A 26,548-nucleotide genomic window follows, 5' to 3' on the forward strand; every position below is an offset into this window, starting at 1 on the left:
CACGTCTCTCAAGATTCAGGTCAAGTGGACTGTCTCCTCCAGAAAGCCCTCCCTGGACATGGCTTGCTCTGACCAACCCCCATGCCAGCACCTGTGCTCTCCCACAGACTGCACCCACACTTCGTTGTCCTCGCCCCCTTGTCTGCCTGATTGAGTCACAGGATGAACACCTGACAAATGCTGAAGAAGGAACAAATAAAACAGCTCCTCGGGTGGATCTGCTGAACGCTGCCTCGGGCTTCTGTGCCTGCTCCCCCTCCGCCTGGCACACCCACACGCTGTTTGGGATCGACGTTTGTGTTTTCTGGAGGTCTGGCTTCCTGACCAGGCCCATTTTGCTCTCCAGTGTCTCCTGGGGTGGGGCTGGTGGGTGACTGCGCATCTGGTACAGGACGCTCACCCAGAGCCCAGGTCAGGGCTGGGGATGTGGCCAGTGGAGGGCAGCAGCGTCCCACACCCGAGACGCCCGGCTCCTTCCAGAGGACCCGCCTTTTTTTCAAGACCCAATTTCTCATTTTCCCAGAGAGCACCACAGGGAGCCTCACCCCTTTCCTAGACCCTGATTCAAGCCAGTCTGAGCTGAGACAGTCCAGTTTTACTCAATTCAAAAAGAGTTCCAGTTCAGAGATAGCTCGAGTCCCTCGGTCTTCACAACTTCAGTTCGCATAAGACTTCATTCATTAGATTTGAGGCGCGGATGCATGGGGAGGGGAGGGTTGGCTGGCCGTTCTAGGCTGCCAGCCTGCCGAGACCCAGCCTCGCCGCCCTGAGGCAGGTGGGCAGGCAGGCAGGCCTGGGTTGTACTTCCGCTTCCTCTAGTGCAAAACACGCAGGTGTCTCTCCTTCTTCGCCTCCGGGGGTTGTTGAGGTGCAGCGCTTGGTGCCCCCGAGGGACAGCACCAATGCCTATTTCTGGCCCTGTTCTCTCCAGTTTTGCCCCTAACAGCCTGTTTGTCTCGATTTTCCCTCGCCTCTGATGCTGCACTAACTGCTGGCAGGCCTGTCCATCTCTCTCCTGCAGGGGGTGTAGGAAAACTCTCGGCGAAGGGGCTACCCTTCCCCAAGCTGACCTGGCCCGGGCCCAGGTCTGCAGAGTTCCCAGTGCTCACCTGGCGGCTGGGATCCTCCTCGCGGAAGATGAAAGGGCTGTGGAACTGCCTCTGCAAGGCTGCATGGACCGTGATTCTCATCAACTTGTACTTGAGCTGTGTAACCAGAGGCCTTGTCAGGTTCTGGCCCCTCTCCCAGGGGAGACTCCCCAGCACCTGCCTCCTCCAGCCTGGCCCCCGGGGCTCTACTTACTGCTTTTAGGGACCTCAACCACAGGTTCCCCAGCAGATGGAAACTGATTTCCTGGTTGGGGGCCAGCCTCACATTGCAATTGATGGAAACTACATCAGCGTTGCTGTGATTCTGAAAGAGAAGGTGGGTCTCAGGGTGAGCAGGGGCTTGGCCACCAGAGAGATGGCTCAGCTGCCCAGCTTGACCAAGTGGGGATTTGTTCCTGAGGTAGGAGGGGCAGAGGACAAGGAAGAAGGAAGGGGATGGGGGTGGAGGACAAGGTAAGGACGGTATATCCGATGCTCCACTTGAAGTTGTGCATAACTGGGTGTATTTCAGGAACAGAACTTTGGGTCAACGTTAGGGTGCCTATAAATGTCACCACCATACAAACGCATTAAAGGGAAAATGATAGTATTACTGCAACAGATGCAGAAAAAAGCCTTTTATGAAATCCAACTTCTGTTTATGATAAAAACTCCCAGGGAATGTCCTGAATCTGAATAAGGGTGCTTATTTTAAAAAGCCTGTGGCAAGTATCACATTTAATAATGAAAAATGAAAAATAATCCCTTTAAACACAGGATCAAGACAAGACGGTCATCATTTCTGTTTACCATTGCCCTTATAGCCAGAGCAATAAGACAAGAAAAACAATTTAAAAGGACTGAGTGGTAAAACTAAAACTATCATTACTTGCAGATACCACCGTCCTAATAGAAAACCCAAACAAATCATCAAATAATTAAGATTTATCAGGTTAAACTTACTTGTGTTGCTCCCTCGCAGCCACCTCACCCCACCCAAGTTCAAGTCTTCAGTAAAGTGCACTACACTCCAAAGATGCTTTGTGTGAGGCATTTGAAAATGAACAAAATGAAAATAGCTCAGATTTTTATTTGGGTAAGGAATAGTGAAGGCACGCTCAGAAATTGGTATGTGGGGACAGAGGCAGCCCTGGGAACAGAAACCTGGACACTAGCAGATGTCTTGGGGAGGGCCTCAGGAGTGGGAGCTGGGCTGCCTTCCATCTCTGGGGGCAGGGAGGCCCCAGGTGACGTGGTCAGTGTCTCCAATACAAGCCCCGTGTCGTCTTGCTCCTTCCTCCTCCCTCTGCTTGTCCATATCCTACCGGCCCTTTTAGGCACAGGGGCAAGTCCACGACCCCTGCTTCTCTACTCGAGGTTGTCGGCTCCACTGCCCCTCACTTGACACGTATCCCAGCCTCGCTACTTGGCTTCTTTACACTCAATCCCATGTCTCCTGTGAGATGGTGAGCTCACTAAGGGCAAGAAGTATCTTTTCCTTATTCTGTGTCCTTTCAGTTTGAGGTTGGGACATAGAGGTGCTCGACAAGCTCTTCTGGACAAACTACTGGACAAGGAGCTCAGGCAGTCCCCCTCCTCGTCCCCCGGGGCTCTTGGTGCAGGGGACACTCACCAGCTGTGGGGCACGACTCAGGTCCTCCTCCGTCGGGGCGTGCCGGTACTCAGTGCTGTTCCCCCAGATGTTACAGGACGTGTTTGCCTGCACGAGGACATACGCAACCAGCCTCACCACCAGCACTGGCAGACTCGGCGTCCCGGACACGGTCCTCTCTCCTCCTCTGCCCAGAGAAGGCCCGGCTGGCCCTGGGCTCGGGAGAAGGCGCTGAGGTCTGGGGACTTGGGGGCACACCTAGGGATATGTTTGTCCCATCCCCTGTGCTGGCCCCCCGGGGCATGGGTACCTGGTCAGCAAGGAAGCCCTGCAGCAGCAGCAGCCGGTTGCCGCCCCTGGTTGCGATGGGAACAGTGAACTTCATCATCACCCCGTGGATGGGGAACAAGCCCAAGTTTTGGATCTGTGGCCAGAGCGGGGGAGGTGTCAGTACACCCAGCAGCAGTTGGGGGGTGGAGGACGAGGCTCACGGGGCGACCCCCCCAGTCAGGCCCCTTCAAGCCCCCTGGCTTTTTCACTGTAGATGCTCCAAAGCTCTTCTAGATCTCAGCGGGGGGCTACAGGATGAAACTGCATGAAAGCTGAAAGGGATGGGCTCCTGGAGGCTGAGGATGGGTCACTCGGGGGCCACGAGGCTGACAGCAAGGGTTACTTCCCTTTTCACCCTCTCTTGGCTGTGGTGCTGGTGGCCTCCCTGGACAGAGGTCGGGGTGGAGGTGGTGACAGCAATTCCTTTATTGTGAGAAATAATCAGTAACTGATGCAGGATGTAAATAGTGAGTGTGTTGGTTCACATTCTAGCCGTGACACATTTGGTGTCAGAGCCACAGTGATCACAAACAGGGCTTTGGAATCAGAAAGCCTGAGCACATAACCTGGGGCTGCCGCCACAGATGAGCTGTGTGGCCTTGGGCAGGTTACTAAATCTCTCTTGGATGAGCCACTGAGGCATCTGCATGTTTCCAGCTGTCTACCTGCTCCCAATTCTCACTCAGCAGTTCAGGGCTGGGGAGATCTTGGGGCACACCGTGGCAGAGACTCTAAACTGCTTCCTAATTCTCCTTCTCCATCCTTCCTTAGTGACAGAAAGCAAGACAAAAAGGCATATTTCCTAGCCTCCCGTACAGCTGAATCACACCGTTTTGGACAATGAGAAGTAACTGGAAGTGCAAGGAACTGCCAAGGAGGTTTCTTAGTAGGCAGGGGTCTGGTCTGCTCTTCTCCCCTTCCTTCTTCCTGGAATGAGAACGTGATGGCTGGTGCTGCAGCCACCTTGGACTATGAGGTAAACTTGATAGGCTGATGATTGCATATTGAGGATGGTGGAACAGACCCAATCCCGGATGACTCTGTAAAGCTGCCAACTCTGGACTTCTTTTATGGGAGAGAATAAACCCCAGGGCATTTAGACCACTGTTTTTTTTCATACTTTAAAAATTATAAGCAGCTACACCTAATCTTCACTGACACATCCTCCCAGTTCAGCCCCATAATTTTCCAGATGAGGATTGAGAGCCCCAGAGAGGGGAAGGGACTTGCCTAAAGTCACACAGTGAATGGGTGGCAAGGTTGAAGCTGAACCCCAGGCGCTAGCAATGATTCCAGATTCCTCCCCTGCCAGATGGGGGATCCTCAGCTCCTGTCTTTCGCTGTCTGCTTGACTCCCTTCCAGACTAACCTTGAAAACACAGTTGAAGGGAGGCCCGATGCCATGGTATCTCTCCAGCGAGCTGTTGGGCTTGACCTCATAGTGGCTCAGGCTGCTGCTCCTGCAGGGACAGAGGACAGGGTCGCCATGAGCTCAGTCAGTGTAGGCTAGATGGATAAACGAACGGAAGAGGGTGTGGGCGTGCACCCGCCTCCCCCTAGACCACAGCAAATACGTTTCTTCTTGTGTCCATTGGGAGTGCTGTGTTGGGAAGGATTCTGAGGCTCAGCAGGAATAAACTCTGAGATCAATTAGCAATGTCTGCCTCGTGTGTGGGATGGCCATGAACCAGAATAGCAAGTTATTTGCCACCCCTGCCCTTGCCTCCTGCCCAGGGGCATGGCCTCTTTTGATCATGAACTTGCCCACTGTGCAGCGTTCCAGCCTTTAGTGGTGGCCGTGGGAGGGCCTGAACTTTCTGTTTGTGGTTACCTTCTGACTTCTCTGCCCTCCTGGGAGCTCTCAGGGGGCACACTGGGGACCACTGGCAGACTGAGGTGGGTGGGCGGTGGGAGCAGTCTGCCCTGCAGGGAGAAGCATTTTCTCACTGATGCTATTTAGAATTGCTAGTGCAAAGTGGTAATGAAATGCAGATGGACTTTTTAGCAGGTTTGACTATTTTAAAATTCTCTGCAGACCATTCCTCCGCTTATAGCCTGCACCTGGGGTGGATACTGCCTGCTGCTCCAGCCCTCCCCCTCCCCCACTGCGGGGAGCTCCCTGGGGACCAGGTCTGTATCTCTTCTTCCTCCATGCTGATGCCACCTCCCCTCCATGGACAAGGCGGGTGCACTCTCAAGGGGCATACCCGGCTGCTTCCCATAGTCCCTCAGCACGAGGGCCCTGGGGCCGCGGCCCACCTGGTGAAGAGCACGTCAGCCTCATACTTGAGGTGCAAGCGTAGGAGGGCCATGTTGTCTTCCTTGGTGCTCTCTTCTTCGTCACTGTCACTGCAAGGAGAGCCGGCAGCGCCTGTGGTCAGGAAGGGACAGCCCTCCCTCCACCCAGCTCAGGGCAGCAGGGGGGTTCCAAGTCGCGTCTAGGTCTGCTGCACCAGAGCAGCCAGCCAGCAGGGTCATCAGAGGTGTCTCCCGGGAGGGGAAGGGCCGGGGAGGCAGGGGACCTGGAGACCTCAGCTTTCCCTGCCCTCTTTCTGGGTGCAGCACATCTGGGCTGGAGGCTGGGAGGACGGCGCCAGCTTGGTCACAGCGGCCTGTGTGCCCTCCTCCTCTGTCAGATGGGCAAATCCTATGCTACTACCCCCCGCCCCCCGCCCCGGGAGATGATGCCTCCAGGGCAAGGGTCTGCCCAAGAGAGGGGAAGAGCATGAGGAATTCACAGCAGAGCGTTTACTGACCCTTGAGCCGACCCCCCGTGAGCTGACTAGGGGTGCGCCAGCTCCCATGGGGGCTATGCTGCCTTGAAAAGGCTGGAGAGTGAAATTCAGAGGCATTAGAGGAAGTTTTGTTGAATATGCTTCCCTTCACTTCTGAGCACCGTGAACTACCGGAGCAGATCATTTAGACATAAAGAAGGTATGATTTCTGCTCATTACATACACTGTTTGATTTCCTTCGGAAACCTTACCCCAGATAGGTGCTTAGTTAGAAAAGGGAGATCTGACACACACAGATGCCCAGTGTCCCCTGCCTATATATGCCCAACTCACAAACACCTGCCAACACCCACACTGCCAAGGACACTGCAGGCAAGGGCGTTCATTGCCCTGTGAGAACAAACTGCTTTCTAAGAGGGAGGCCTTAAGATATCAACACATCTTACAAACTTCTCATGTCAAGTGAGAATTCCACCAGAGTGCACAGTTTGGCTAACTATACCTGGATACACGCACATGCTGCTGTGTTGATCCCCAGCACTCCTGTGACTGCTGACTGGTTTGCGCATGTGTGTGTGTGTTGGAATGTTGGTGCTCGATTTGCCTGCAGTGTTTCTTTCTCAGTGTGGAGAAGTTCTCAGGAGGGTTTATAAGGCTCCAGAGCAGCCAGAGTTCCTCCTCACCTCCGTGTGTTTATTACTGACATGGGTGATTCACGGTGTCAACCTACAGCAAGCTGCCTCAGGGAGGCCTGGGAGACAGACAGACAGACAGACCCACATAGAGTAATGAAAGGTGTTTTAAAATTGGAAGTTTCCAAGGGGGAGAGAAGTGACCAGGACATAAAGAGCACTGGATAAGGAGTAGGAAAACTAGTTAGCTCCCAACTGTACTATTTACATGCTGTGTGTTGTTGGGAAATTCACTCAACCTCTCTGAGCTTTCCTTTTCTTACCTGTAACTTGGGAGGTGGGGTGGGGTGGGGAATAAGCCCTGCTTTGCCTGTCTTAAGGCGCTGCTGTGAGGACTGACTGAGATATTACGTGCATAGTACTTTATAACTGTAGGGCTTTTAAATAATTGCTATATAAAATGCTGTAGAAAGCTGAGAGTATTATTATTTATATCCAAGCTGCCCAGGAACGAAGAATGGCAGCAGCACAGCAGGCAGCAGGTTGGCCCGCACTTGGGGACTGACCCAGGGCCCTCGCAGGCAGGGCAGCGACGGACAAGGCTTGGCGGGGGGATTTGGTGTGGGGAGGGGCAGTTCCCAGCAGCAGAACAGGGCCCAGGAGTAGCGAGCAGGGAGGGAGAAGGAGCGGACAAGCCCTGACCTGCCCGCTGTGAGCTGGATCTCCATGTGGTGCAGGAAGACCGATTTGCTGAACTCGAAATCCAGACGGAAAGCCACCTACAAGGAAGAAGTCGCTGGAGCCGGACTGGCTGGGAACTGCCTGTCTGCGCACTGCCCACACCAGCCCTGGCCCGCCCCTCCCAACCCCTGCCCTTTTGGTGGGCCCTGCTGGCAGGGAGTGGGCTGGGGGAGGGAGGACCAGGTGCTGGAGTAATGTGAGCTGAGCTCAGGGGCCATGGCGGGGAAGCAGCCGAGGTCAACAGTTCCCCTGCTGGCGCTTCTTGGCTGTGAGGCCAGCCCTCCGCCCTCTCCCTTTTTGTTTTTAACTACAGGCAACCAGAAGACTGCAAATCCAACTTCAGACCCTTTCTGCAGGAAGTTCTGGGGGGCACTTGATGGTGGGAAGGGGAGATGGCCATCAACATGCATCGCAGGAAGTGGGGGCCAGAATCTAGTGATAAGACCCCCTCATGCACCCCCCCGTTCTTGCGTGTGAACAGTTGTGAGGCTGAGAAGGGTGAAGGCCGTCCCAGGCTACCCAGAGGCTAGTCACACACCTGTCTCCTTGTCCAGCGGCCTTCCCACCGCTCTGACTGCCCAGGTCCTGGTGCTTCCCTTGGCCTTCACCCAGGAGTAGGGCCTGGGTCCCCTGATTGTGCCCTTTGACATCTGACCCTCTTTGCTACCTTCTGCCCCACCTGGTGGCGCTACTGGGGCTTTGCACAGACCTCTCATGCTCTTCCCAGGTCTGACCCTCACAGGGTTTCCCAAGGAGACCTGGTGGCAGGGGTGGGGTGCGGGGATGGCTACTCCTTGAGCGCTGCAGGATCGGGTGGGGAAGCTTGGGCTGTGTGCTGCTCCCGCTGGGTCTTCACCCAAGAGCTCCTGGGTGCGTCAGCGCCTCACCTCAAAAACCACAATCTTGACTTTTGTCACACTGGGGAGGTTCTTTTGCCAGGAGCCCTAATCTCCCTCCCCCTTCTCCTCCCCTTCCCCCAGCCTTGCAGACCTTGCTCTTGGGAACACACTGCAGCTCTCTAGGTGGCCCTTACCTCAAGCTCCCCTCTGTCTGGTTCCCACTCTACAAGCAGCTCGGCCTCAGTCAGGTCTCCTCTTGCTCTAGAAACTTCAGGGCCTGCCTACTGCCCGGGGGTGATGGGCAAACGTCCCCACGGTCTGAAGCCTACCTCTCCCATCCCTACACTCTTTTCACATGTACTTTTAAGCACATGGTAGGTGCTCAAGAAACGTTCATTTTTCTTCCCATCTCTCCCCAGGCACAGCACCATGACAGAGACTGGACATTCTAAAAACGGGTTAGGATACAGGACAGCGGGGTAAATGGCCAAGGGTGGGAGAGCGGTGGGTGGGAGTGCTAGGATTCCCCCTGAGGTGAGGGTCCTGGTGCTCTCCTGGGGTGCGCTGTCAGCCCTGGGGATGGCTGGGTAATTGGTCACTTGAAGGCCATTTCATGGGAGAAAAAACCAACCTACTTAAAAGGCGTCCTCAGGCCTCTCCGTCCCTCCCCAGTCCTCCGCGCTGTTCCCTTCCACTTCTCTTGCCTCCCCTGTGCCTCCCCGACCCGCCCCGTTCCCTCCCCACACCACCCCAGCGCCAACCTTGGCCTTGGCCCGGAAGAAGGGGTAGCTGACATTGCAGACCTTCTTGTGGAGCCTCTTCTCCTCGTTCACACACTCGATGCTGCTGTCCGAGTCGTCCTGGGGCGATGGGGGCATCACGGGCACCAGTTAGGTGGGCCCGAGACCCGGGTGGGGGGGCCACCCTTGCCCCCGGCCCCCCGACTGCCCAGGCTGAAGCTGCAGCACAGGCTGCAGATCCTGGGATCACGGGTGCGGCTTGGCTCTGGGTGCGGAAAGTGCAAAGCATGGTGGGAGCCCGGTGCGGGGGCAGAGGACTGGCTCAGCTGTGAAGGGTCGTGGAGAGAGTGGGCAGGCGCTCACGTATCTGATTTGTCATTCTCTCTGGATCAAGCCCAGAGGCGGGACTTATCATCCAGCTTACAGGTGGGGTCACTGAGCCCCAGGGACGGGAGGTAACTAGCGCAGACCACCAGCAAGTGGCTTCCTCCACTCGAGGTCCCTGCTGAGCTCCAGCTGTGAGCATCTCCCGGGCTGGGGATGGACGCTGGGCAGGTGAAGGAGCCAGGCTGCAGGCTAGCCCTACACACACCACCTGCCAAGTGTGTGTGCTCACGCGCCTGTGTGTGTACAGACACGGCCTTTCACAGAACCCGTTTCCAAAGCCCTTCTGCGTCACAGAAACAAAATTCCATGATTCCTTCCCCCTAGGGTTATGAACAGGCACGAGATTGGTCTTGGAAAGTTCAGGGCCAGGGAAGCAGGAAGAGATGGATGCAGGTTTGGGGCTCAGTTTCCCCTAAATACCCTAAAGCCAAACAGACACAAAACCTCTGGGAGGAGAGGCCTTTGAAAGGCCATCAGGTGGGCTGGTCGTCTTCACTCTGGGCCCTGGAACAGGACCTGGGCCTGACAGAGGGACTGACTTTGCACTGACAGCCCCTCCTTCAGGTCCTTTGCATTGAACTTGAAGTCTGTCTGAGGACACTGGGGGCCCACCGAGGGGAAAGGGAGGACACCGCACGCAGCCCCCCTCTTTTCTCGGGGGCCTCACTCCACTCAGCTTCCCCTTCTGGCTATAAAACAGCTCGCGCGTGCGTGTGTGTGCGTGTGTGGCTGAGGAGGGGCCCGTCCTGCCTCTCTCCAGTCCAGTGAGGAAGGGGTGCTGGAGGTGAGGACAGAAGGGCACTGCTGGCTCTCCTATGCTGTACCCCAGGCTCCAGGTGGACACGGAGATCTGTGAGGACAGAGACTGTGTTTGAGGGGACCTGGGAGCCCCAGTACACACACATGACAACGATGTCCCAGGATGATTCAACAGCCATGTCCTGAGGGACTTACTCTGTGCCCAGCCCTGGGGACAGATGTGGCTGAGACAGGGCACTCACCCTCTGGGAGTTCAGGGTGATAACGGGGCAGCGCTCGCGCTCGACACTGATGATTTCCACAGAGCACACATAGGGCTGCGCCAGGGAGCTGTGAGGGCCGAGGGGCCCTGTGTGGCCTTTTGGAGCTTCAGGAAGCCACCCCAGAGAGCGTGGCATGGGGACCATGCTCTCTCGTGAAACGTGGGCTCCGGAGCCAGCTGCTGGGTGGGAATCCCGCTTTGCCACTTGCTGGCTGTGTGGTCCTGTTCAGGCCACTTAACCCCTCTCTGTGCCTCAGTTTCCTCCCCTGTAAAGGGGGATACGATGACCGCCACCACCTCCTGGAGTTGTTGTGAGGGTGAAATGTAAGCAGGCGTTGTAAGGGGTTACCACGAGGAAGCAGGAGCTTCTCAGGAAATGAGGGAGGGGGTCTCAGGCAGGGGTCTGTGGTCGGTAGGGCCTTGGTGTGAAAGGGCAGGTGCGCTGGGAAACAGTGGGGGCCAGTGGGACTACCGGTGTTGGGGTGAGGGCAGAAGTGGCAGGTGTGGCTGGGGAAGCAGGAAGGGCCTTGAGTGCAACCACAAGGAGTTCGGGATCTGTTGTGAAAGCAACTGGGAATGATGGGAGGTTTTAAAGTGGGGAGAATCGTTCTGATTCTTGTTAGAAGGACTGTTGTGGAAAAGCCTGGAGGATGAGCTGTAGGCAGAAGGTCTGTATGCACTAGTGTGCACATGTGCGGGGGTGTGTGTGTGTGTGTGTGTGTGTGTGCCCCTAACAAGGGCCAAGGGCGCAGGCTGAAGGATATTCCTCTCCATGGTCTGAAAGGCTCAGACCACCCTCTCCCCATGTTTCTCAGCCCGGACTGCACTGTGGCATCACCTGGGCAGCTTTAGAAGTGGACTGACCCAGGCCCCACCCGGACCACATCAATTAGAGAGTCCTGGAGAAGTCTGAACACAGGTATCTTTAAGCTCCCAGGTGATTCTAACGTGCAGCCCGGCCCCCTACCTGGCTCCCTCCTTTCCCGCCTCAGCCCCTCCCCTGAGGCAGGCCAGGCAGGCCACCGAGGTCTTACCTTCTGGATCAAGCTGGCAAACTGCAGGTTTGCTGACTGTGAAATATTTAGGACTGTGCTGTAGGCGTTCTCGCCCTTGTTCTCCAGCAGGGCCTCCACTGCCACCCGCCGCCGTGTGCTCTCTATGATGAAAACCGTGGTGTCAAAGGACAGTGTGTATGCAGAGCAGTCCTGGGCAGGCTTCCTCAGCACCCTCTGGCAGTACTCCCTGTGGGAAAGAGACCAGCAGGAATCAGGCACATGGAATGGGGAATGCAGGGGTAGACCTCACTGGGCATGTATCACCTCTCCAATCAGCATGTTTTCCTTTTGGCTTTGGCTGCCAGGAAGCTCAGAGCTCAATATGGAGACAAGCCTGATTATTGGCCTAGATGGTTAGAATCTTTGCTTCTTCATCCTTCTACAAGGTTTGGATGTACTATTTCTATTTTTTATTTGTTTTATTATTTATATTTTTATTGAAGTATAGTTGATTTACAATGTTGTGTTAGTTTCAGGTACAGCAGAGTGATTCAGACATATATATATATGTATACACACACACACACACACATATATTCTCTCAGATTCTTTTCCCTTATAGGTTATTATAAGATATTGAATATAGTTCCCTGTGCTGTACAGTAGATCCTTGTTTTTTATCTATTTTTATATATAGTAGTGTTGTATTATTTCCATTTATTGTATATGTATCTTCTATCTAATCATTTCATAGTTGAATAAAAGCTGGGCATACATTATTTTAAAATATATTACATAAATTTGAAATAGGATCAGTATTTTTCCTTGTCTGCCAGTTTCTTTTTTTTTTATAAATTTATTTTATTTTAATTTATTTTTGGCCGCGTTGGGTCTTTGTTGCCGCACGTGGGCTTTCTCTAGTTGCAGTGAGCGGGAACTACTCTTCGTTGCAGTGTGCGGGCTTCTCATTGTGGTGGCTTCTCTTGTTGCGGAGCATGGGCCCTAGGCACGTGGGCTTCAGTAGTTGTGGCACGTGGGCTCTACAGCGCAGGCTCAGTAGTTGTGGTGCACGGGATTAGTTGCTTCACGGCATGTGGGACCTCCCCGGACCAGGGCTCGAACCCGTGTCCCCTGCATTGGCAGGCGGATTCTTAACCACTGAGCCACCAGGGAAGCCCTGCCAGTTTATTTCCTCCAGGGGATTGTGAGCACCCTGCTCATCCTCTGCTAATCTCCTTAGTACTGAGCCCAAGTGGTCAGTCCATGGACCTTAGAAGTCATCTAGTCTGGGGGTTAGACAATGAACACCAAGAACTCTAGGTCCTCAGTCTCCACCTTTTATCTGTTTTATAGTGCAGGCGCCAAAGAAAGGATTCCTTTTCTAAACAAAGTTTGAGGAGGTTGGATTAGACTAACAGTGTTCATTTTACAGAGGAGGTTATTGAGGCCCAGAGAGGGCAAGGTATTTGCCTGAGGTCACACAGGAGTTAGAGGCAGAGCCTGAGCTAGAACCATGCTCCAAGTTCAGTGTTTGGTCCTCGCTGCCTAGGAGAAGCAAGTGCAGGATTGTCATCCAGGGCCCTGGGAGCCTAGATCCACCAGCAGGGAAGGGAAAGGAGTCAGTGTGGGGGTGTGGAGGAGCCTACTCACATGGCTGTGGGCAGGTCACTGCGGGCGTCCAGCAGGAGGTCAGGGACACAGTGCTCATCCTCATTGCAGCCATTCCAGAACGGTACCTGGGCCAGGGAGAGGAAGGTATGGGTGGCTGGATAGGGCATCCAGAGCTTCCAGCCCCCATCTTTGCTGTGGGCCATCCCTTATCTCCACAGCACAACAGCTCCTCTTTCTGCGGCACTAGACACAGGCTTTGTTTTTTCTGCCTTTTTCACAGCACCATGCTGCTTTTTCTCATGCTTTGGCATAGACAGTCCCTTCTTTAGAACATGGCTCAAAACTCAACTCCTCCCAGGTCCCTTTCAGTCCCTAGCTCAGCTGTTAGCGCAGAACACCCACTTACCCAGTGCCAGTCAACACTGATTGATCATTTATTGCGGGGAGCAAGCTCTCTGGTACTGGGTATATAGGATGAGGAAGACACAGCTTCTGTTCTCAGCTCATGGGGAAGATGAGTGTGTGAACAAATAATTATAGTGTGAAATGTGCAAAAAAAAAAAATCTGTATGAGGAACAGAAGAGGCAGAGGGGAGGAAACAGTTATTTTGGCCCATAGATGAGAAGGCTTCAGAGAAATGACAGTAGGTCAGAGTTCCAAAGGATGACTGAGTTAGCTGGATGGACCAGAGGGAGAGGGAAGTCTGGGAGGAAGGACGAGTCTGTGCAAAGGGCCTGAGGCATGAAGCAGCATGGCAAGCTTGGGGAATGACAGCTATTTAGTGTTGCTGTAGTAAGGGGTACAGGAGATGCAGAGATGGGCGGGGTCATGTCTTAACAGGGTCTTGGGGTCATGTCCTCCCAGACCCACATATCGAAGGCTCCTTCTGGCTGCTGTGGGTGGATGGACTGGAAGGGTCAAGAGTAGAGGAAGAGAGACCACTGAGGAGGCTGATGCAATGTTCATGCAAGAGATGACGACGGTGTTGGTGTGGTAGTGTGTGTGTGTGTGTGTGTGTGTGTGTGTGTGTGTAAACAGGTCAGGAACCCCAGAGGTGAGAGCAGCAGGACCTGGAGTTCATCAGGACTAAAAGGGAGGAAAGGGTCCTGGGTGTTGGCCAAGCTTCCTTTTGAGTGTCTGGAAGGGTGGCCGCACCATTCATTTATAAATGGAGGGGTTCAGTGGAGGGGATCAGTTTGGGGCACACTGAGTTTGAAGTGCCTGTGGCCCATCCAGGGAGAAGGGCTCAGCAGGTAGGCGGGTGTTCAAGTCTGGAGCTGAGGATTGAAACTGTCCGCACCAGGAGCACAGCCTGAACCAGGGGAGGGGAGACAGGAGAGGCCAGGCGTACTTTATATTCACTAACTTCTCAGAGGGGAGCTCCCTGGCCCTCACTCAGATCCACGTGCTCTTATGTCAGACACGTTTCTATCAAGCCTGCCCCTTGGCTTCCCCATCACATGGTGGATTTAGCTCGAAGCAGCCAGCAAGGAAGACAGCAGAGTCATATAAAGGAGGGCAGAGCGAGGCATTTAATGCCAGGACATAGCTCTAGACACTCTGGAAACCCTTGGGGGCTTCACTGTATTCTAGCACCCGTGTTCATCTTGGTGATTTCAAGTCTCCGATGAAATACACCCCAGCCCGCCCAGCATACTGTTCAAGTGTGAAAACTATATAATAGCCTTCAGAAAAATTTCTATCCGCTTGATTAAAAGGGATAATTTAACATGATAAGTAACTGTTACACTCAACTGTATGGAATGGCTCATTCCCCCAAGAGGCAAGATTTTACGGTACTAGAACAGTGCTGGGCATTGAGGAGAAGCTAAATAAGAATTTGTAGCAGAGAGATGGGAAGAATGTTTCTAATTTTCTGGGGGCTAGAAATCTATTTTAACAAGATTTTTAGACATTTAGCTGCTATCCAAAGCCCTTGGTAATATGCCCAGACTGACTTTTTCAGCTCTCTTTCTCATCTTTTCTTTACACTTCCCTTCACCCTGCTTGTTCCCACGTCCACACCTTGGCTACGCTGTCAGCTTTCCTGGAATAAGCCCATCGTCCCCATCTCACATCTATTCTAAAGGTCCAGGGGAAAGCTACCTCCTCCAGAAAGTCCCCCCTGACCTATCATCTGACCGCTTGATGACACTTCCTGTGAGCTTACTCCCATCTCTGACTTGACCTATGACTCTTATCACCACCTTGCATCCGTTATCAGCATCAGAGCAGAGTGCCCTGCACGTTCCTCTGGGCTTCAACATGCTTATAGAATGAGTGACATGTACTCATTCATTTGCTATAGTGGCCTTGTGATGACTGTGATGGGAAAAATATTAAGATTCAGGGCACCCAGCTTTCCCCCTCTCCTGGCTCACTAACGAGGATTCCAGCTTTGCCAGGTCAGTATCTCCCCCTCTCCTGAACTGCATTTTCAGACAGCCTCTCTTACACATCTGTGATGCAGAATCAGGAGAAGAGGGAAGGTGTGAAGGTTGAGGGGTGGGTGGTAGGATGTGGGAGCTCTGGGAAGAGGGAGGAGCTGAGGGGACTGATGGGGGAGAATGAGAGCAGAGAGGGGATTTTCATAAGCCTTGCTCTTGACTATACAGTTCTTTTGTGTAGGAGAAATACAGGCAAGCATGTGAGTAATTCTGAAATTGTTGTTTGCTGGCTGGATTCTATATATTGGGTTGGCCAAACAGTTTGTTTGGTTTTAAGTAAAAATAAAAGACACATTTTTCACTTTCACGAAGAACTTTATTGAACAATGTATTCGTTAACCGAACGAACTTTTTGGCCAACCCAATAATTCTCAGAGACACTGCTCAGAGGCTGGACCTCGCAGGTCACGGTCTTAAGAGCATTGTGGTATATTTGAAAGTTGTTCCTAAATCCCCGGGGTTTATTTTGCCTGCTCTCCTAGCACAGCTCAGGCAGAATGGATAACTGTCTGACGTTATCTTTGTGTGGGATTTATATGGAGTTGCAGGGAGCATCTGAATATTAGATTACCAGAAAAGTCTGATGCCCTTAGAGCCAGGGATTAGAAAAGGTGGGTTTGGGGGGTGCAGAGGCAATGATGAGGCTAAAGCTACTTATTTTGGGAATACTTGGAGCAGGCTAGGAGGACTGTTTTTTCATTAGTCGATCATTCAACAAGCGCAGACTAGGCTCTAGTGGTTGAATCATTCTCTCTGGCCTCCAGTGTCCTCGTCTGTCAATGAGGGAAGTGGGCGATTGAGAACTAAGGTCCCTTCGGGTCCTGTGAATCTCAGGACCCACTCCGGGCTCACTCTCTGCTGGGGATACAGCAGCCTTGCACAGGAGAAGGCCAGGTCCTTACCTTCAAGAAATTGCTCAGCACGAGTCATAAGGAAGGCGGGGAGGAGCCTGTTGGGAATTTGCGGGGCAGGAGGTGGGAAGGTGAGGCAGGGGAAGAACTCCTTTGTGCCTGTCACAAAGCCTGGGCTTCTGGGAGGAGGCGAGGGGAGGGGGTGGGGTGTGTGTCAAAGCTGCTGCCCTGGACACCAGGACGTACCGAGACTCTGAGGGTCGTGGGCCAGCCGTCATCCAGCATGGGGCCATAGTCGGGGTCCTCCAGGGAGTACTCGACGGAGAAGGTCACTGGCTTCACGTAGTCCGCAGTGTCCTGTGTGGGAGATGAGAACGGGGTGAGGACAGAGGGAACATCTGTGTCATGGCCAGGACCACTGAGAGAACTTCTGCCTCCCGAAGCTGGGAGCCCTGAGCGTGAGTCCATGGAGCTTTAGCGTCTGTGAGTGCACGGAGGTTCCCAGATGGGTCCGTAGCAGGAGTGTTGCTCCTGGAAAGGGCCCTTGGCTCAGCATATGCCAACCCCTCTGCCTGCATGTTTCACCACCTCCTGCTCGTCCTTCAAGGCTGGGAACCTGTGTCCCCAACACCCCGGCCTCTAGGAAGCCAGGCAGCACCTCACCCCCACACTCTGTTCAGACCTGTTACTGACACACTTACGTGGCATCCAAACTACCTGATTGTGTGTCCATCCTCCTCTCTCTGAAGCCTCTTAGCACAGTCCTAGCGCTGTGACAAGGCTTAATAAATCAATGAATGAACAAAGTTGAACAAAATAGCGGCAATCCAGGGGATGCTTAGAGCTGCCTAAAAAATCCCCCAATCCCCCCCGCCCCCACCATGGAACCCAAATCTTGACACCAGTGGCTTCCTTGTGTTAAGGCAATGACTTTCAAACTTGAGCTTGCATCAGAATCCCACCCTGGGAGGGGGCGGGGGTTAAAACACTGAGTCCCATCCTGAGAGTTTGATTCACTAGGTCTGGAATGGAGCTTGAGAACATGCAATTCTAAAAAGTTCCTGGGTAATGAAGATGCTGCTGGTCTGGGGACCACACTTTGAGAACCAGCCCGTAGACACATCAGAGGGGCAACACTATTAACAGACACCAGGACTTCTTGTTTCTCTGACCTTTGCCCAGTGACTATTGGGGTCAGGTGGGCTCTGAGTGTCCCCTGCCTGTGTCTCCGAGGCTGGAGCTGTGGCTGGGTGTCTGCAGTTTCTGGGTGGATGCACCAGGCCCCCACTGGTTCTCCCGCTCTGCCAGTCTGGCATCTCTCTCTTCCTGCACCCAAGCCTGTCTATGCCACTGGTCCACCTTACCTGGTCTTCATTATTAGCTGATGCCTACTTATTCCTTCCTTCTGAGCCATGGCCCCGGCTGGCTGACCGCCATCCTCTCTGCTAGACATCATTGAGCCCACCTCCCTCCTTGAATTTCACCCCCTGCTTAAGAAATGGTGGGCATCTGAGAGCTGGCAAAGAAGAGATTTCAGAGGAGGGTACAGTGAGGTGGGAAGTAGTGTGTCCCAGTGGCCTTTGCTCTGGGGCATGAGTATGGGATGGCCAAGGTCCAGGACACTGCCCCCTTCCTGGCCTCCTGAGGTCTGCTGGGGGCTCAGAACCAGCCTGGCACCAGCTGAGCTCTCTGCCTCTCCCACGGCAGCACCTCGCCCAGCTCCGTCCCCTTCCTGGAGAAGCTTGGGCTCTGTGGGTGGGGCCGCTGGGCATCTGGCTCACCAGGACATGGAAATTGATCCGCTCACAGTGTTCCTGGCTGGAGGAGAGCAGGGCAGCTCTGTTGGTGTACCGGTCCCCGCCCTCGTCCAGGTGGGCCCGCGGCGTGTACCGCCTCTCATCCATGGTGGCGTTATACCTGATGCCTAGAGGAAGGAGAGGGCAAGCCATGGAGGTGGAGGCACATTTCCATTGAAGACTGTTTGCCTCTCTTTAAAAATAGCCTTTGGAAAGTCATCCTCCTCCAGGAAGCCCTCCAGGCTGGCCAGGGGAAGTGCTGCTCCTCTCCCCTCACAAGGCTCAGTGTAGGCAGGAAACTCCCACACAGGGAGCGAGCGATACAGTGAGAAAGGGTAAAGGAAGGAACTAAAGGAAGAGGGAGGCAGAAGGAGGAGAAAAGAAGATGGTGTTGACAGTAAGGGATAAAGAAAGAGGAAGAGATGGAGGGGAGAGTGAATGCAGTGGAAGAGGAGGGGAGACAGGACGAGGGGTCAGGGTGATGCTTCCATTTGAGCCACTCCTGGCATCAACACACCTCTCCACCTCTCCCATCACCTTCCCGGGCCTCGCCCTCGGCTCTAGGATCCCATCAGGTCTGGGTCCGAGCCTCTGCAGGTGGCAGTTCCCATCACACTAGGGAGGGCTGGCCAGGTCCTACCCACCAGCTCCTCAAACCTAAGGCTGTTCTGGGGTTTAAGGCCTGCAGCCTCCTCCCCTTCAACTAGGCTGATCTTTTGCTAAATGCTGGAAAGGCTCAGCCCCTTCTCCGGTACCCCAGCAGCACTCTGGGTGCACAGGTTCTTGGCATCATTCTCCTATCATAGAAAGAAGCTGAAAGAAGGACACAACCACCCAGGTCTGCCTTTGTTCTCATCTTCCTTCTGGGACACCCGTTTTTTAATCATCTGGTCGGTCCTGCTCCTTGGCTGAGATGCTCTCTGTGGTCCCAATTTCCTGCACAAGTCTAACCTGGTGCTGGAACCTGTAGCTGCCACTTGCTGGGGCTGCCTGGGCCCAGGGCTGTCATAAGCAGGTGTCTGATCCCAACCTTGGCTGGGAGTGATGGACCCTCAGAAGGAAACTGCCCTGCTGTGGACTCACACCTACTCTGAGCAATGACCACTGCTACTCGGGTCTTCATCTGCCTGACCCCCTGGTTACTAGCTCCCCCTCCTGTGTCTGACTCTTTCTCTGAATCCGACTTCACAGCTTCCACACCCCAGACTGTTCCACTGCTTCCAGTCCCCTGTTCTGATCCAAACACTGTCTCTGACTATTTTCTGCTTCCCCAACCTCTCCCACGTTGGTCACCACTGCTCACTGCCATCCTCACCTTGGCATGAGATCCCCTCCCTGCCCCCTGGAATCAGAGCATTGAATGGGCATCTAGAAGTCATCAAATGTGGCTCTAGGTGTGACACCTGGCACTTAAAACCCATTTCAGCAAAAGCCCAGGTTTAGAAACAGAGCGAATGCAAAGCCCATGGGGGAGAGATTGGAGCTGGGGAAGTGGGGAGGGGGTTGATTTACCGACTGTTGAAGTTTGGTAATGAGGTGCCAGGAGGACGGGTGTGAAGCAGAGGAAGGCGGCCAGGCAGGTGGCGTCTCTGCCGCTGCGTTTGCAATCCCTGTGAAAGATGTTGATCTTGGATGGCTCAAAGTGGAGGCTGGCATTGATCTGAACCACAGGGCGGGACCTTCAGGAGGAGGGAGAGAAGCAGGGGTTGGGTGGGGTACAAGACTGCTTGCTCTGCTGGGACCCAGGGAAAGGTGGAGAGCCAGATGGAACGGGATCTGTAAAACCCCCACTGGGAGTGAGGCAGTGGTGGGGCATGCAGGGAGGGGGTCCAGGTGTCACAGGATTGGGCAAAAAAAGTGTACAGGTGGATGAAGGGCAGGCTAAGCAACCTCACAGCCCCTTGAGGCAGCCCTTCATCATTTTCCTAGGGGCTGTGCTTGCTGCAGACCATACTGACATCCTTTTGCCTTCTCATCACTTCAACCCTGCATGTACATCAGAGTAATCTAGAGAGCTTTAAAAAATCCTGATGCCCGAACTAGAACAAAACATTTTAAAATTTGTATGGAAAAACAAAAGACCCCCCAAAAGCCAAAGCAATCCTGAGAAAGAAAAACAGAGCTGGAGGAATCAGGCTCCCTGACTTCAGACTATACTACAAAGCTACAGTAATCAAAACAGTATGGGACTGGCACAAAAACAGAAATACAGATCAATGGAACAGGATAGAAAGCCCAGAAATAAACTCACACACCTATGGTCAATTAATCTATGACAAAGGAGGCAAGAATATACAATGGAGAAAAGATAGTCTCTTCAATAAGTGGTGCTGGGAAAACTGGACAGCTACATGCAAAAGAATGAAACCAGAACATTCTCTAACACCATACACAAAAATAAATTCGAAATGGATTAAAGACCTAAATGTAAGACCAGACACTATAAAACTCTTAGAGGAAAACACAGAACACTCTTTGACATAAATCGCAGCAATATCTTTCTGGATCCACCTCCTAGAGTAATGAAAATAAAAACAAAAATAAACAAATGGGACCTAATTAAACTTAAAAGCTTTTGCACAGCAAAGGAAACCATAAACAAAACAAAAATACAACCCACAGAATGGGAGAAAATATTTGCAAAAGAAGCAACCGACAAGGGATTAATCTCCAAAATATACAAACAGCTCATGCAGCTAAATATCAAAAAAACAAACAACCCAATCAAAAAATGGGCAGAAGACCTAAATAGACATTTCTCCAAAGAAGACATATGGATGGCCAGAAAGAAGTTCAACATTGCTAATTATTAGAGAAGTGCAAATAAAAACTACAATGAGGTATCACCTCCCAACAGTCAGAATGGCCATGATCAAAAAGCCTGCAAACAATAAATGATGGAAAGGGTATGGAGAAAAGGGAACCCTCCTACACTACTGGTGGGAATGTAAATTGGTACAGTCACTATGGAGAACAGTATGGAGGTTCCTTAAAAAACTAAAAATAGAACTATCATATGATCCAGCAATCTCACTCCTGGGCATATACCCAGAGAAAACAATGATTTGAAAAGATACATGCACCCCAATATTCACTGCAGCACTATTTACAATAGCCAAGCTATGGAAGCAACCTAAGTGTCCATTGACTGATGAATGGATAAAGAAGATGTGGTACATATATACAATGGAATATTACTCATCCATAAAAAAGAATGAAATAATGTCATTTGCAGCAACATGGATGGACCTGGAGATGATCATACTAAGTGAAGTCAGTCAGAGAAAGATAAATATCATATGATATCACTTATATGTGGAATCTTAAAAAGTGATACAAAGAAACTTATTTACAAAACAGAAACAGACTCACAGACTTTGAAAAAACATTTATGGTTACCAAAGGGGAAAGGTGGTGGGAGGGATAAATTAGAGGAGTTTGGGATTAATATATACACACTACTACATATAAAATAGATAATCAACAAGGACCTACTGTGTAGCACAGGGAACTCTACTCAATATTCTGTAATAACCTACATGGGAAAAGAATCTGAAAAAGAATAGATATATGTATATATATAATGGAATCACTTTGCTGTACCCCTGTACAACATTGTAAATCAACTATACTCCAATATAAAATAAAAATTAAATTAAAAACATCCTGATGCCCAAGTTGCTCTCCAGGTCAGATCCAACAAGAATAGGCATCACCATGTCTTAAAGCAGTGCTTCTCAGATTTTAATACATTTGCGCATTTCCTGGGGCTCTGGTTAAAATGCAGATCCAGCATTTCTAGCAAGCTCTCAGGTGATGCTAGTGCTGTTGGTCTCTGGACCACACTTTGGACAGCACCCCAGGTGATTCCAATGTGCAGCTAACATAGAGAATAACTCATTGTTCTAGAGACCTGCCCCCACAGCCATCCATCCCAACACTGTCCCATCCAGGCAGCCAAGGAAATGCAAATTTACACTTCTATTGTCTAAGTCAATCAGAGTTAGGGAAGGGAAATATTGCCTCTCCAAACTATGCATTTATGTAGAAAGAAATAAGTGTAGTGTGTTTTAGATGCTTCAGACTTTTAGCGTGATTATGTGTGCTAATACTCTGCTCTTCGTAGTGGAAGAGGGATGGCGCCTCCTCTGTACTGTGGAGTGAGAAGGACGGGTTTGAGTCTTGGCTGCACTGGGCAGGTCCCACGATCTCTCTGATGGGGAATTGTGAGAACCAAAGCAGGTAAGTGAGAACGCCTTCTGTTTGGAAACAAACACCTGAGAGTCTTTAAAAATTACTGCTGCCTGGGCCCCTGCCCTAGAAATTCTGCTTTCAGTGGTCTGGGTAAAACCTGGGCAATGAGAGTTTTAAAAGCTCCCAGGTGATCCTAAGGGTAGTCATGTTTGAGATCCATGGAGCTTGACTATGAAGTCTTCCCAGAGGGCTCCAGCCCACAGTTTCGGCACTACTCAGGTAGCATTTAGGTTTAGACCTCACAAGCTAGGGCTTGACTGAGTCCTTTCTGTGAGACTGATTCTTTTGATGTATGTGTGCATATAACTTGCTTCCAAGGACGTAGTTTATGTGTCACCCTACAGACCCCAGAGGCCATGTCTACCCTCTACCCTGGGTCTTGTTCACCTGAACTGCAATGCAGTGCGTACATTTAGCCCAAGCTGCTGTTGCTACCAAAGACCTAAGAGCCCCACCTGCAGAGCAGACCTTCAAGGAGAGGCCGTGGAGCCGGTGTTGGACCCGCAGAGACCCTGCTTGCCTAGCGGGCCAGGGGACACCACCTGGAGGCGTGGGGCAGCTGATGCTTTGGCCATGACACAGGGGGACATAAGGAGCCCGCAGATACGCTGCTCCCCATTGCTCCCCTAAGGGACTGTTGCAGGAAGCAGAGGCTGTATTCCTTCCTCCTCTCTGGAGATGCTGGAGCAGGGAGCTGCCCCAGGCGTGAGGCTGCAGCTCATTCAGTAACTAACGACCTCTCATATCTCTCTCCTCCCTTCCTGTTTCAGTTTCCCTTGACCCTCACTTCCGTCCCTGGGGCTGAAGCCCCTTCCAGGGCGCAGGCGTAGAAGCTTTAGCCTCAGGCTCTGTTTTCTTGGGAACTTGGACTAAGACGTTTCCCGACTGGATCGTAATATTCTTGAGGACCAAGAACATGAAGATTCTCCCTGTGAAGTCATAGGATATCTCTGTTTAATGTCTTTCTTAAGTTGTATGAAAAATGTGATTGCGTTTATATAAAATTATATGCAGGTGGAAATAGGCTGGTAGGGAAATATACCAAAATGTTAATAGTGGTAATGTTAAGGTGATGAAACTCTGAGTGATTTATTTTACAAATTTTCTTTAAGTTATTGTATTTATAATGAAAAGTATCAACATATAAAAAACTAGCTCAAATTAAAAATTTTTTTGGTTCAAAAAGTGTCTGACACATCACATGGTAAAATATTTAGATGGACTTTTAGAAAGCACCCCGCCCCCCTTTTTCAAAGCTGTAGACCATTGCTAAGTAGAGACCCTAAGTGCAAATGTATGACAAATATCTGATGGAATGGTGCAGAAATGAGGCCCTGAAAAAGGAAACCAGGGGTCAGATGGGGTTTGGAGGAAAGAAATCCTCTCTCACACTGGGGTAGAAGGGAGAGCCTCCCAGCTGATGAGAATATCCTCAGTCTGTCCTTTAAAGTAGCTTTAGAAGCTGAGTGGAAGAAATGACCAAGTAGCCAGAACTTTTAGGAAAAATTCTAAGAGGGGCTTTTTGCCACTAAATTGCTCTAAAAGCTTAGCAGTCCACTAAGAAGAGGGATTTGGACTTCAAAATAACTTACAGTGATTCCATGAAAAGGAAATTTGTAGTCGCAATGGGATAAGAACAGGGTGCATTTGGCTCAGTGATTAAAGACAAGAGACAGAGATCCTAAAGCGTATCTTTTAAACCCTGTATCCATCATGACACTCAGGAGAGCCCAAGAGTCGAGAGAAACGGGGAACCAACCACAGAATCACGGCGTTGCCAAGGGCGCCCACAGCCAGGTCCACAAGCCCATCCTCGTCGAGGTCCAGTTGCCCATGGATGCTGCAGCCAAAATACTGGAGGCCTGGAGCCAGCTCTGAGGCAGCGATTCTCTGCAGGGAGGGGAAGGAAAGAGCTGGGCATGGGCACCCTAAGGGGTAGATACAATTGGGAGCCCTGGAGACAGCCTGTTTGAAATCATCAGGAAGCTTCCCCGGCCCAAAGCTATCTCCTCTCCTGGTCCATTATGGCACCTGAAATTCCTGCCATTAAGTCATTCTTTTAGATTAAAATAGTGTGTCATAAAAGTGTTCCCCACTGAAGAGGGAAGGGGGAGGGGCAAGATAGGGGTAGGGGATAAAGAGGTACAAACTATTATGTATACAATAAATAAGCTATGGGGATATATTGTACAACACAGGGAATATAGCCAATATTTTATAATAACTATACATGGTGTATAACTTTTAAAAATTGTGAACCACTGTGTTGTAACTTATATCGTACATCAACTACACTTCAATTTAAAAAAAAAAAGAATCCCGCACTGGGTGTAAATACACATCACCTGGCAGGTAACCCACCATTATCTCTAACTGTGGTATATCTTACTAATAAAATAGGTAGGCAAAAGTGATGACCTGAGGGGACTTGGGATGGGTCACTTTTAGGAAGAGCACTGTTTCCAGCCTGAGGCACTTCCAGAGAAGAGGAGCCCAAACTGGCATTCTCCACGTGTAGTCAATTGCATGAATACACATGAGGGCCAGTGAGGTTCCGGGTCCTTGGGATTGTGTTGCTGTTGCTGGGGAGATAAAGTTAAGCAGGGTGAGGGTATCCAAAGGGGTGATGGGAAGGGCTTGAAGACAAATGCACCCATTTCAAAATTTCGATTTGAGGCAAGTTCCCTTTTCCTGTGTGAGGACAGGGCGTGAGCTACCAGGACTCCAAGTCCTAGCTCCATCCGTCTACCAGGGAGGCGGGCATTACCTGCTTCGGTGTCTTTAGGATGTTGCCCTGGAAGCCATGGAAGATATAGATGACTCCTCTGTGGTTGTCCTCCAGAGGGGCTCCCACCACCACGTCGTTGTAGGAATCTTGATTGAGGTCCTGAACCGAGGCAATGGAGGAGCCGAATCGGGCATTCTGGTAACTGTGGGAATCCTTCAGTGTTCCATCGTAAACAAACCGGTTCTGCGAAACCAGTGTCAGGAAAAGGCTCAGGGGGACTTGGCAAGGGCTCTCTGGGTCGTGAGCCCCTCTGGCCTGCAGCATCCCCTCTGCGTTTCCCCATTTCTCTCCTGCTATATAAGCCCAATGACAGAAGAGGTTCCCATCCTCCCCTGCTCCACAGGTGTGGACACCTGATCAAGGCAGGGATCAGGTGCCCCTGGAAAGCTAGCCAGCCTCCACGCTCCGTACCTGTCTCAGGTTGTAGATGTACACCCTGCCCCGCTCTCCGCCCTCGCTGAAGTACATGGGTGCGCCCACCAGCAGGACATCAGTCACACCGTCGCCATCGACATCCACTGAGGTGATCTCGCTCCCGTAGTAAGAGCCTATCTGCGGCACAGGGATGGGGAGAGGGGCGTGGGGCTGGGCTACTGGGAGGCCTCTGCTCGTCAGTGGATGGAAACTGAGGACAGCCTTTGACTCGGAATTTTTGCCGCACAAATGAGAAGGCCCCTCCCTCTTTTCTCCATCCCGCCCCCACTCGGCTTTCCATTATTTAATTTTATTGATTGACATTTATTCTGTAAGTGATACATTATAATGGCAAAAAGTGAGCAAAATAAAAGCAACATATGAAGAAGAAAATAAAAGTCACCCACGGTCCCAACAACCAACTATACCATGGATGTTTCAGTATATTTTTCCTCTGGACCGTTTTCTCTAGGGTGTGTGTGTGTATGTGTATGGTTTTATTTTTACAGTCTGGGATCAGACTGGATGTATAGTTTATATATTCTGATTTTTAAAATAAAACAATGGATCATGAGTATTTTCTCCGACGTGTTATATTTTTTTCCTACAACATGGTCATTGGTGATTCTCTAATATTCCGAATTACACGTGCGCCAAATGTATTTAATCAATCCTCTGTTGCTGGACATTTAGCTCACGTTCAATTTTTTATATTCCAAATACTATGGGCTTAGCACCTTGGGTGATAACTTATGATTTCTTTTCAGTATTTGAGCACTTACTGTGTTCCTCTCCCACCATGGGTGCCGTGTTCCCCACTTCAGTGAGGGCACCATCTGACCACTCGGTTAGAAACCTAAGGGTCCTCCCTGGCTCCACCCTCCACCTCTCCCGCCTGCAGTCTCCCCGCAAGTCCACCTGGTGGATGCCAAACATGTCCCGAATCCATCTACTTCCCGCCTCCTCCGATGCTTCTCCCCTATGTGAGGCACCTTCCAAAGCCCCACCCCCTCCAGGATGGCCCCTCCAGCCCACCACTGCGGGGGAGCTAGAGTGGCCTCCAGCAGCTGACCATGCCGCTTCCTTGCTTTGGGGGAAAATGTCCAAACTCTTCAGTGTGACCTTCCTAGACCAGCCTCTGTCCCCTACCCTCTGGCTCCCACATCCCCTCCCGACATACCAAGTGATTTCTCTTCTCCAAAAGCCCCCCGGCTCCAGCTAGGCTCCCAGCTTCCCCCTGCACACACTTTTCTCTGACCTGTACCC

At 51.6% G+C, this 26,548-nt stretch overlaps 1 protein-coding gene across 1 annotated transcript in view; it reads right to left on the minus strand.

The window, feature by feature from the left end:
- Positions 1-26,548, minus strand: part of ITGA11 (integrin subunit alpha 11) — a 97,648-nt gene that overhangs the window by 3,035 nt on the left and 68,065 nt on the right. Inside the window, exons 13-28 of the mRNA XM_065871738.1 lie at positions 25,280-25,420; positions 24,848-25,051; positions 23,840-23,970; positions 19,339-19,505; positions 17,812-17,954; positions 16,277-16,387; positions 12,771-12,856; positions 11,160-11,367; positions 8,739-8,837; positions 7,100-7,176; positions 5,290-5,379; positions 4,400-4,490; positions 3,011-3,124; positions 2,722-2,808; positions 1,303-1,413; positions 1,110-1,205 (exon numbers count right to left, since the gene is read on the minus strand). Coding sequence (XP_065727810.1) covers positions 1,110-1,205; positions 1,303-1,413; positions 2,722-2,808; positions 3,011-3,124; positions 4,400-4,490; positions 5,290-5,379; positions 7,100-7,176; positions 8,739-8,837; positions 11,160-11,367; positions 12,771-12,856; positions 16,277-16,387; positions 17,812-17,954; positions 19,339-19,505; positions 23,840-23,970; positions 24,848-25,051; positions 25,280-25,420 — 1,956 coding nt within the window. The remainder of the gene's footprint in view (positions 1-1,109; positions 1,206-1,302; positions 1,414-2,721; positions 2,809-3,010; positions 3,125-4,399; positions 4,491-5,289; positions 5,380-7,099; positions 7,177-8,738; positions 8,838-11,159; positions 11,368-12,770; positions 12,857-16,276; positions 16,388-17,811; positions 17,955-19,338; positions 19,506-23,839; positions 23,971-24,847; positions 25,052-25,279; positions 25,421-26,548) is intronic.

Source organism: Phocoena phocoena, chromosome 2 (genome assembly GCF_963924675.1).
Source record: "Phocoena phocoena chromosome 2, mPhoPho1.1, whole genome shotgun sequence".
NCBI classification, from domain to species: domain Eukaryota; kingdom Metazoa; phylum Chordata; class Mammalia; order Artiodactyla; family Phocoenidae; genus Phocoena; species Phocoena phocoena.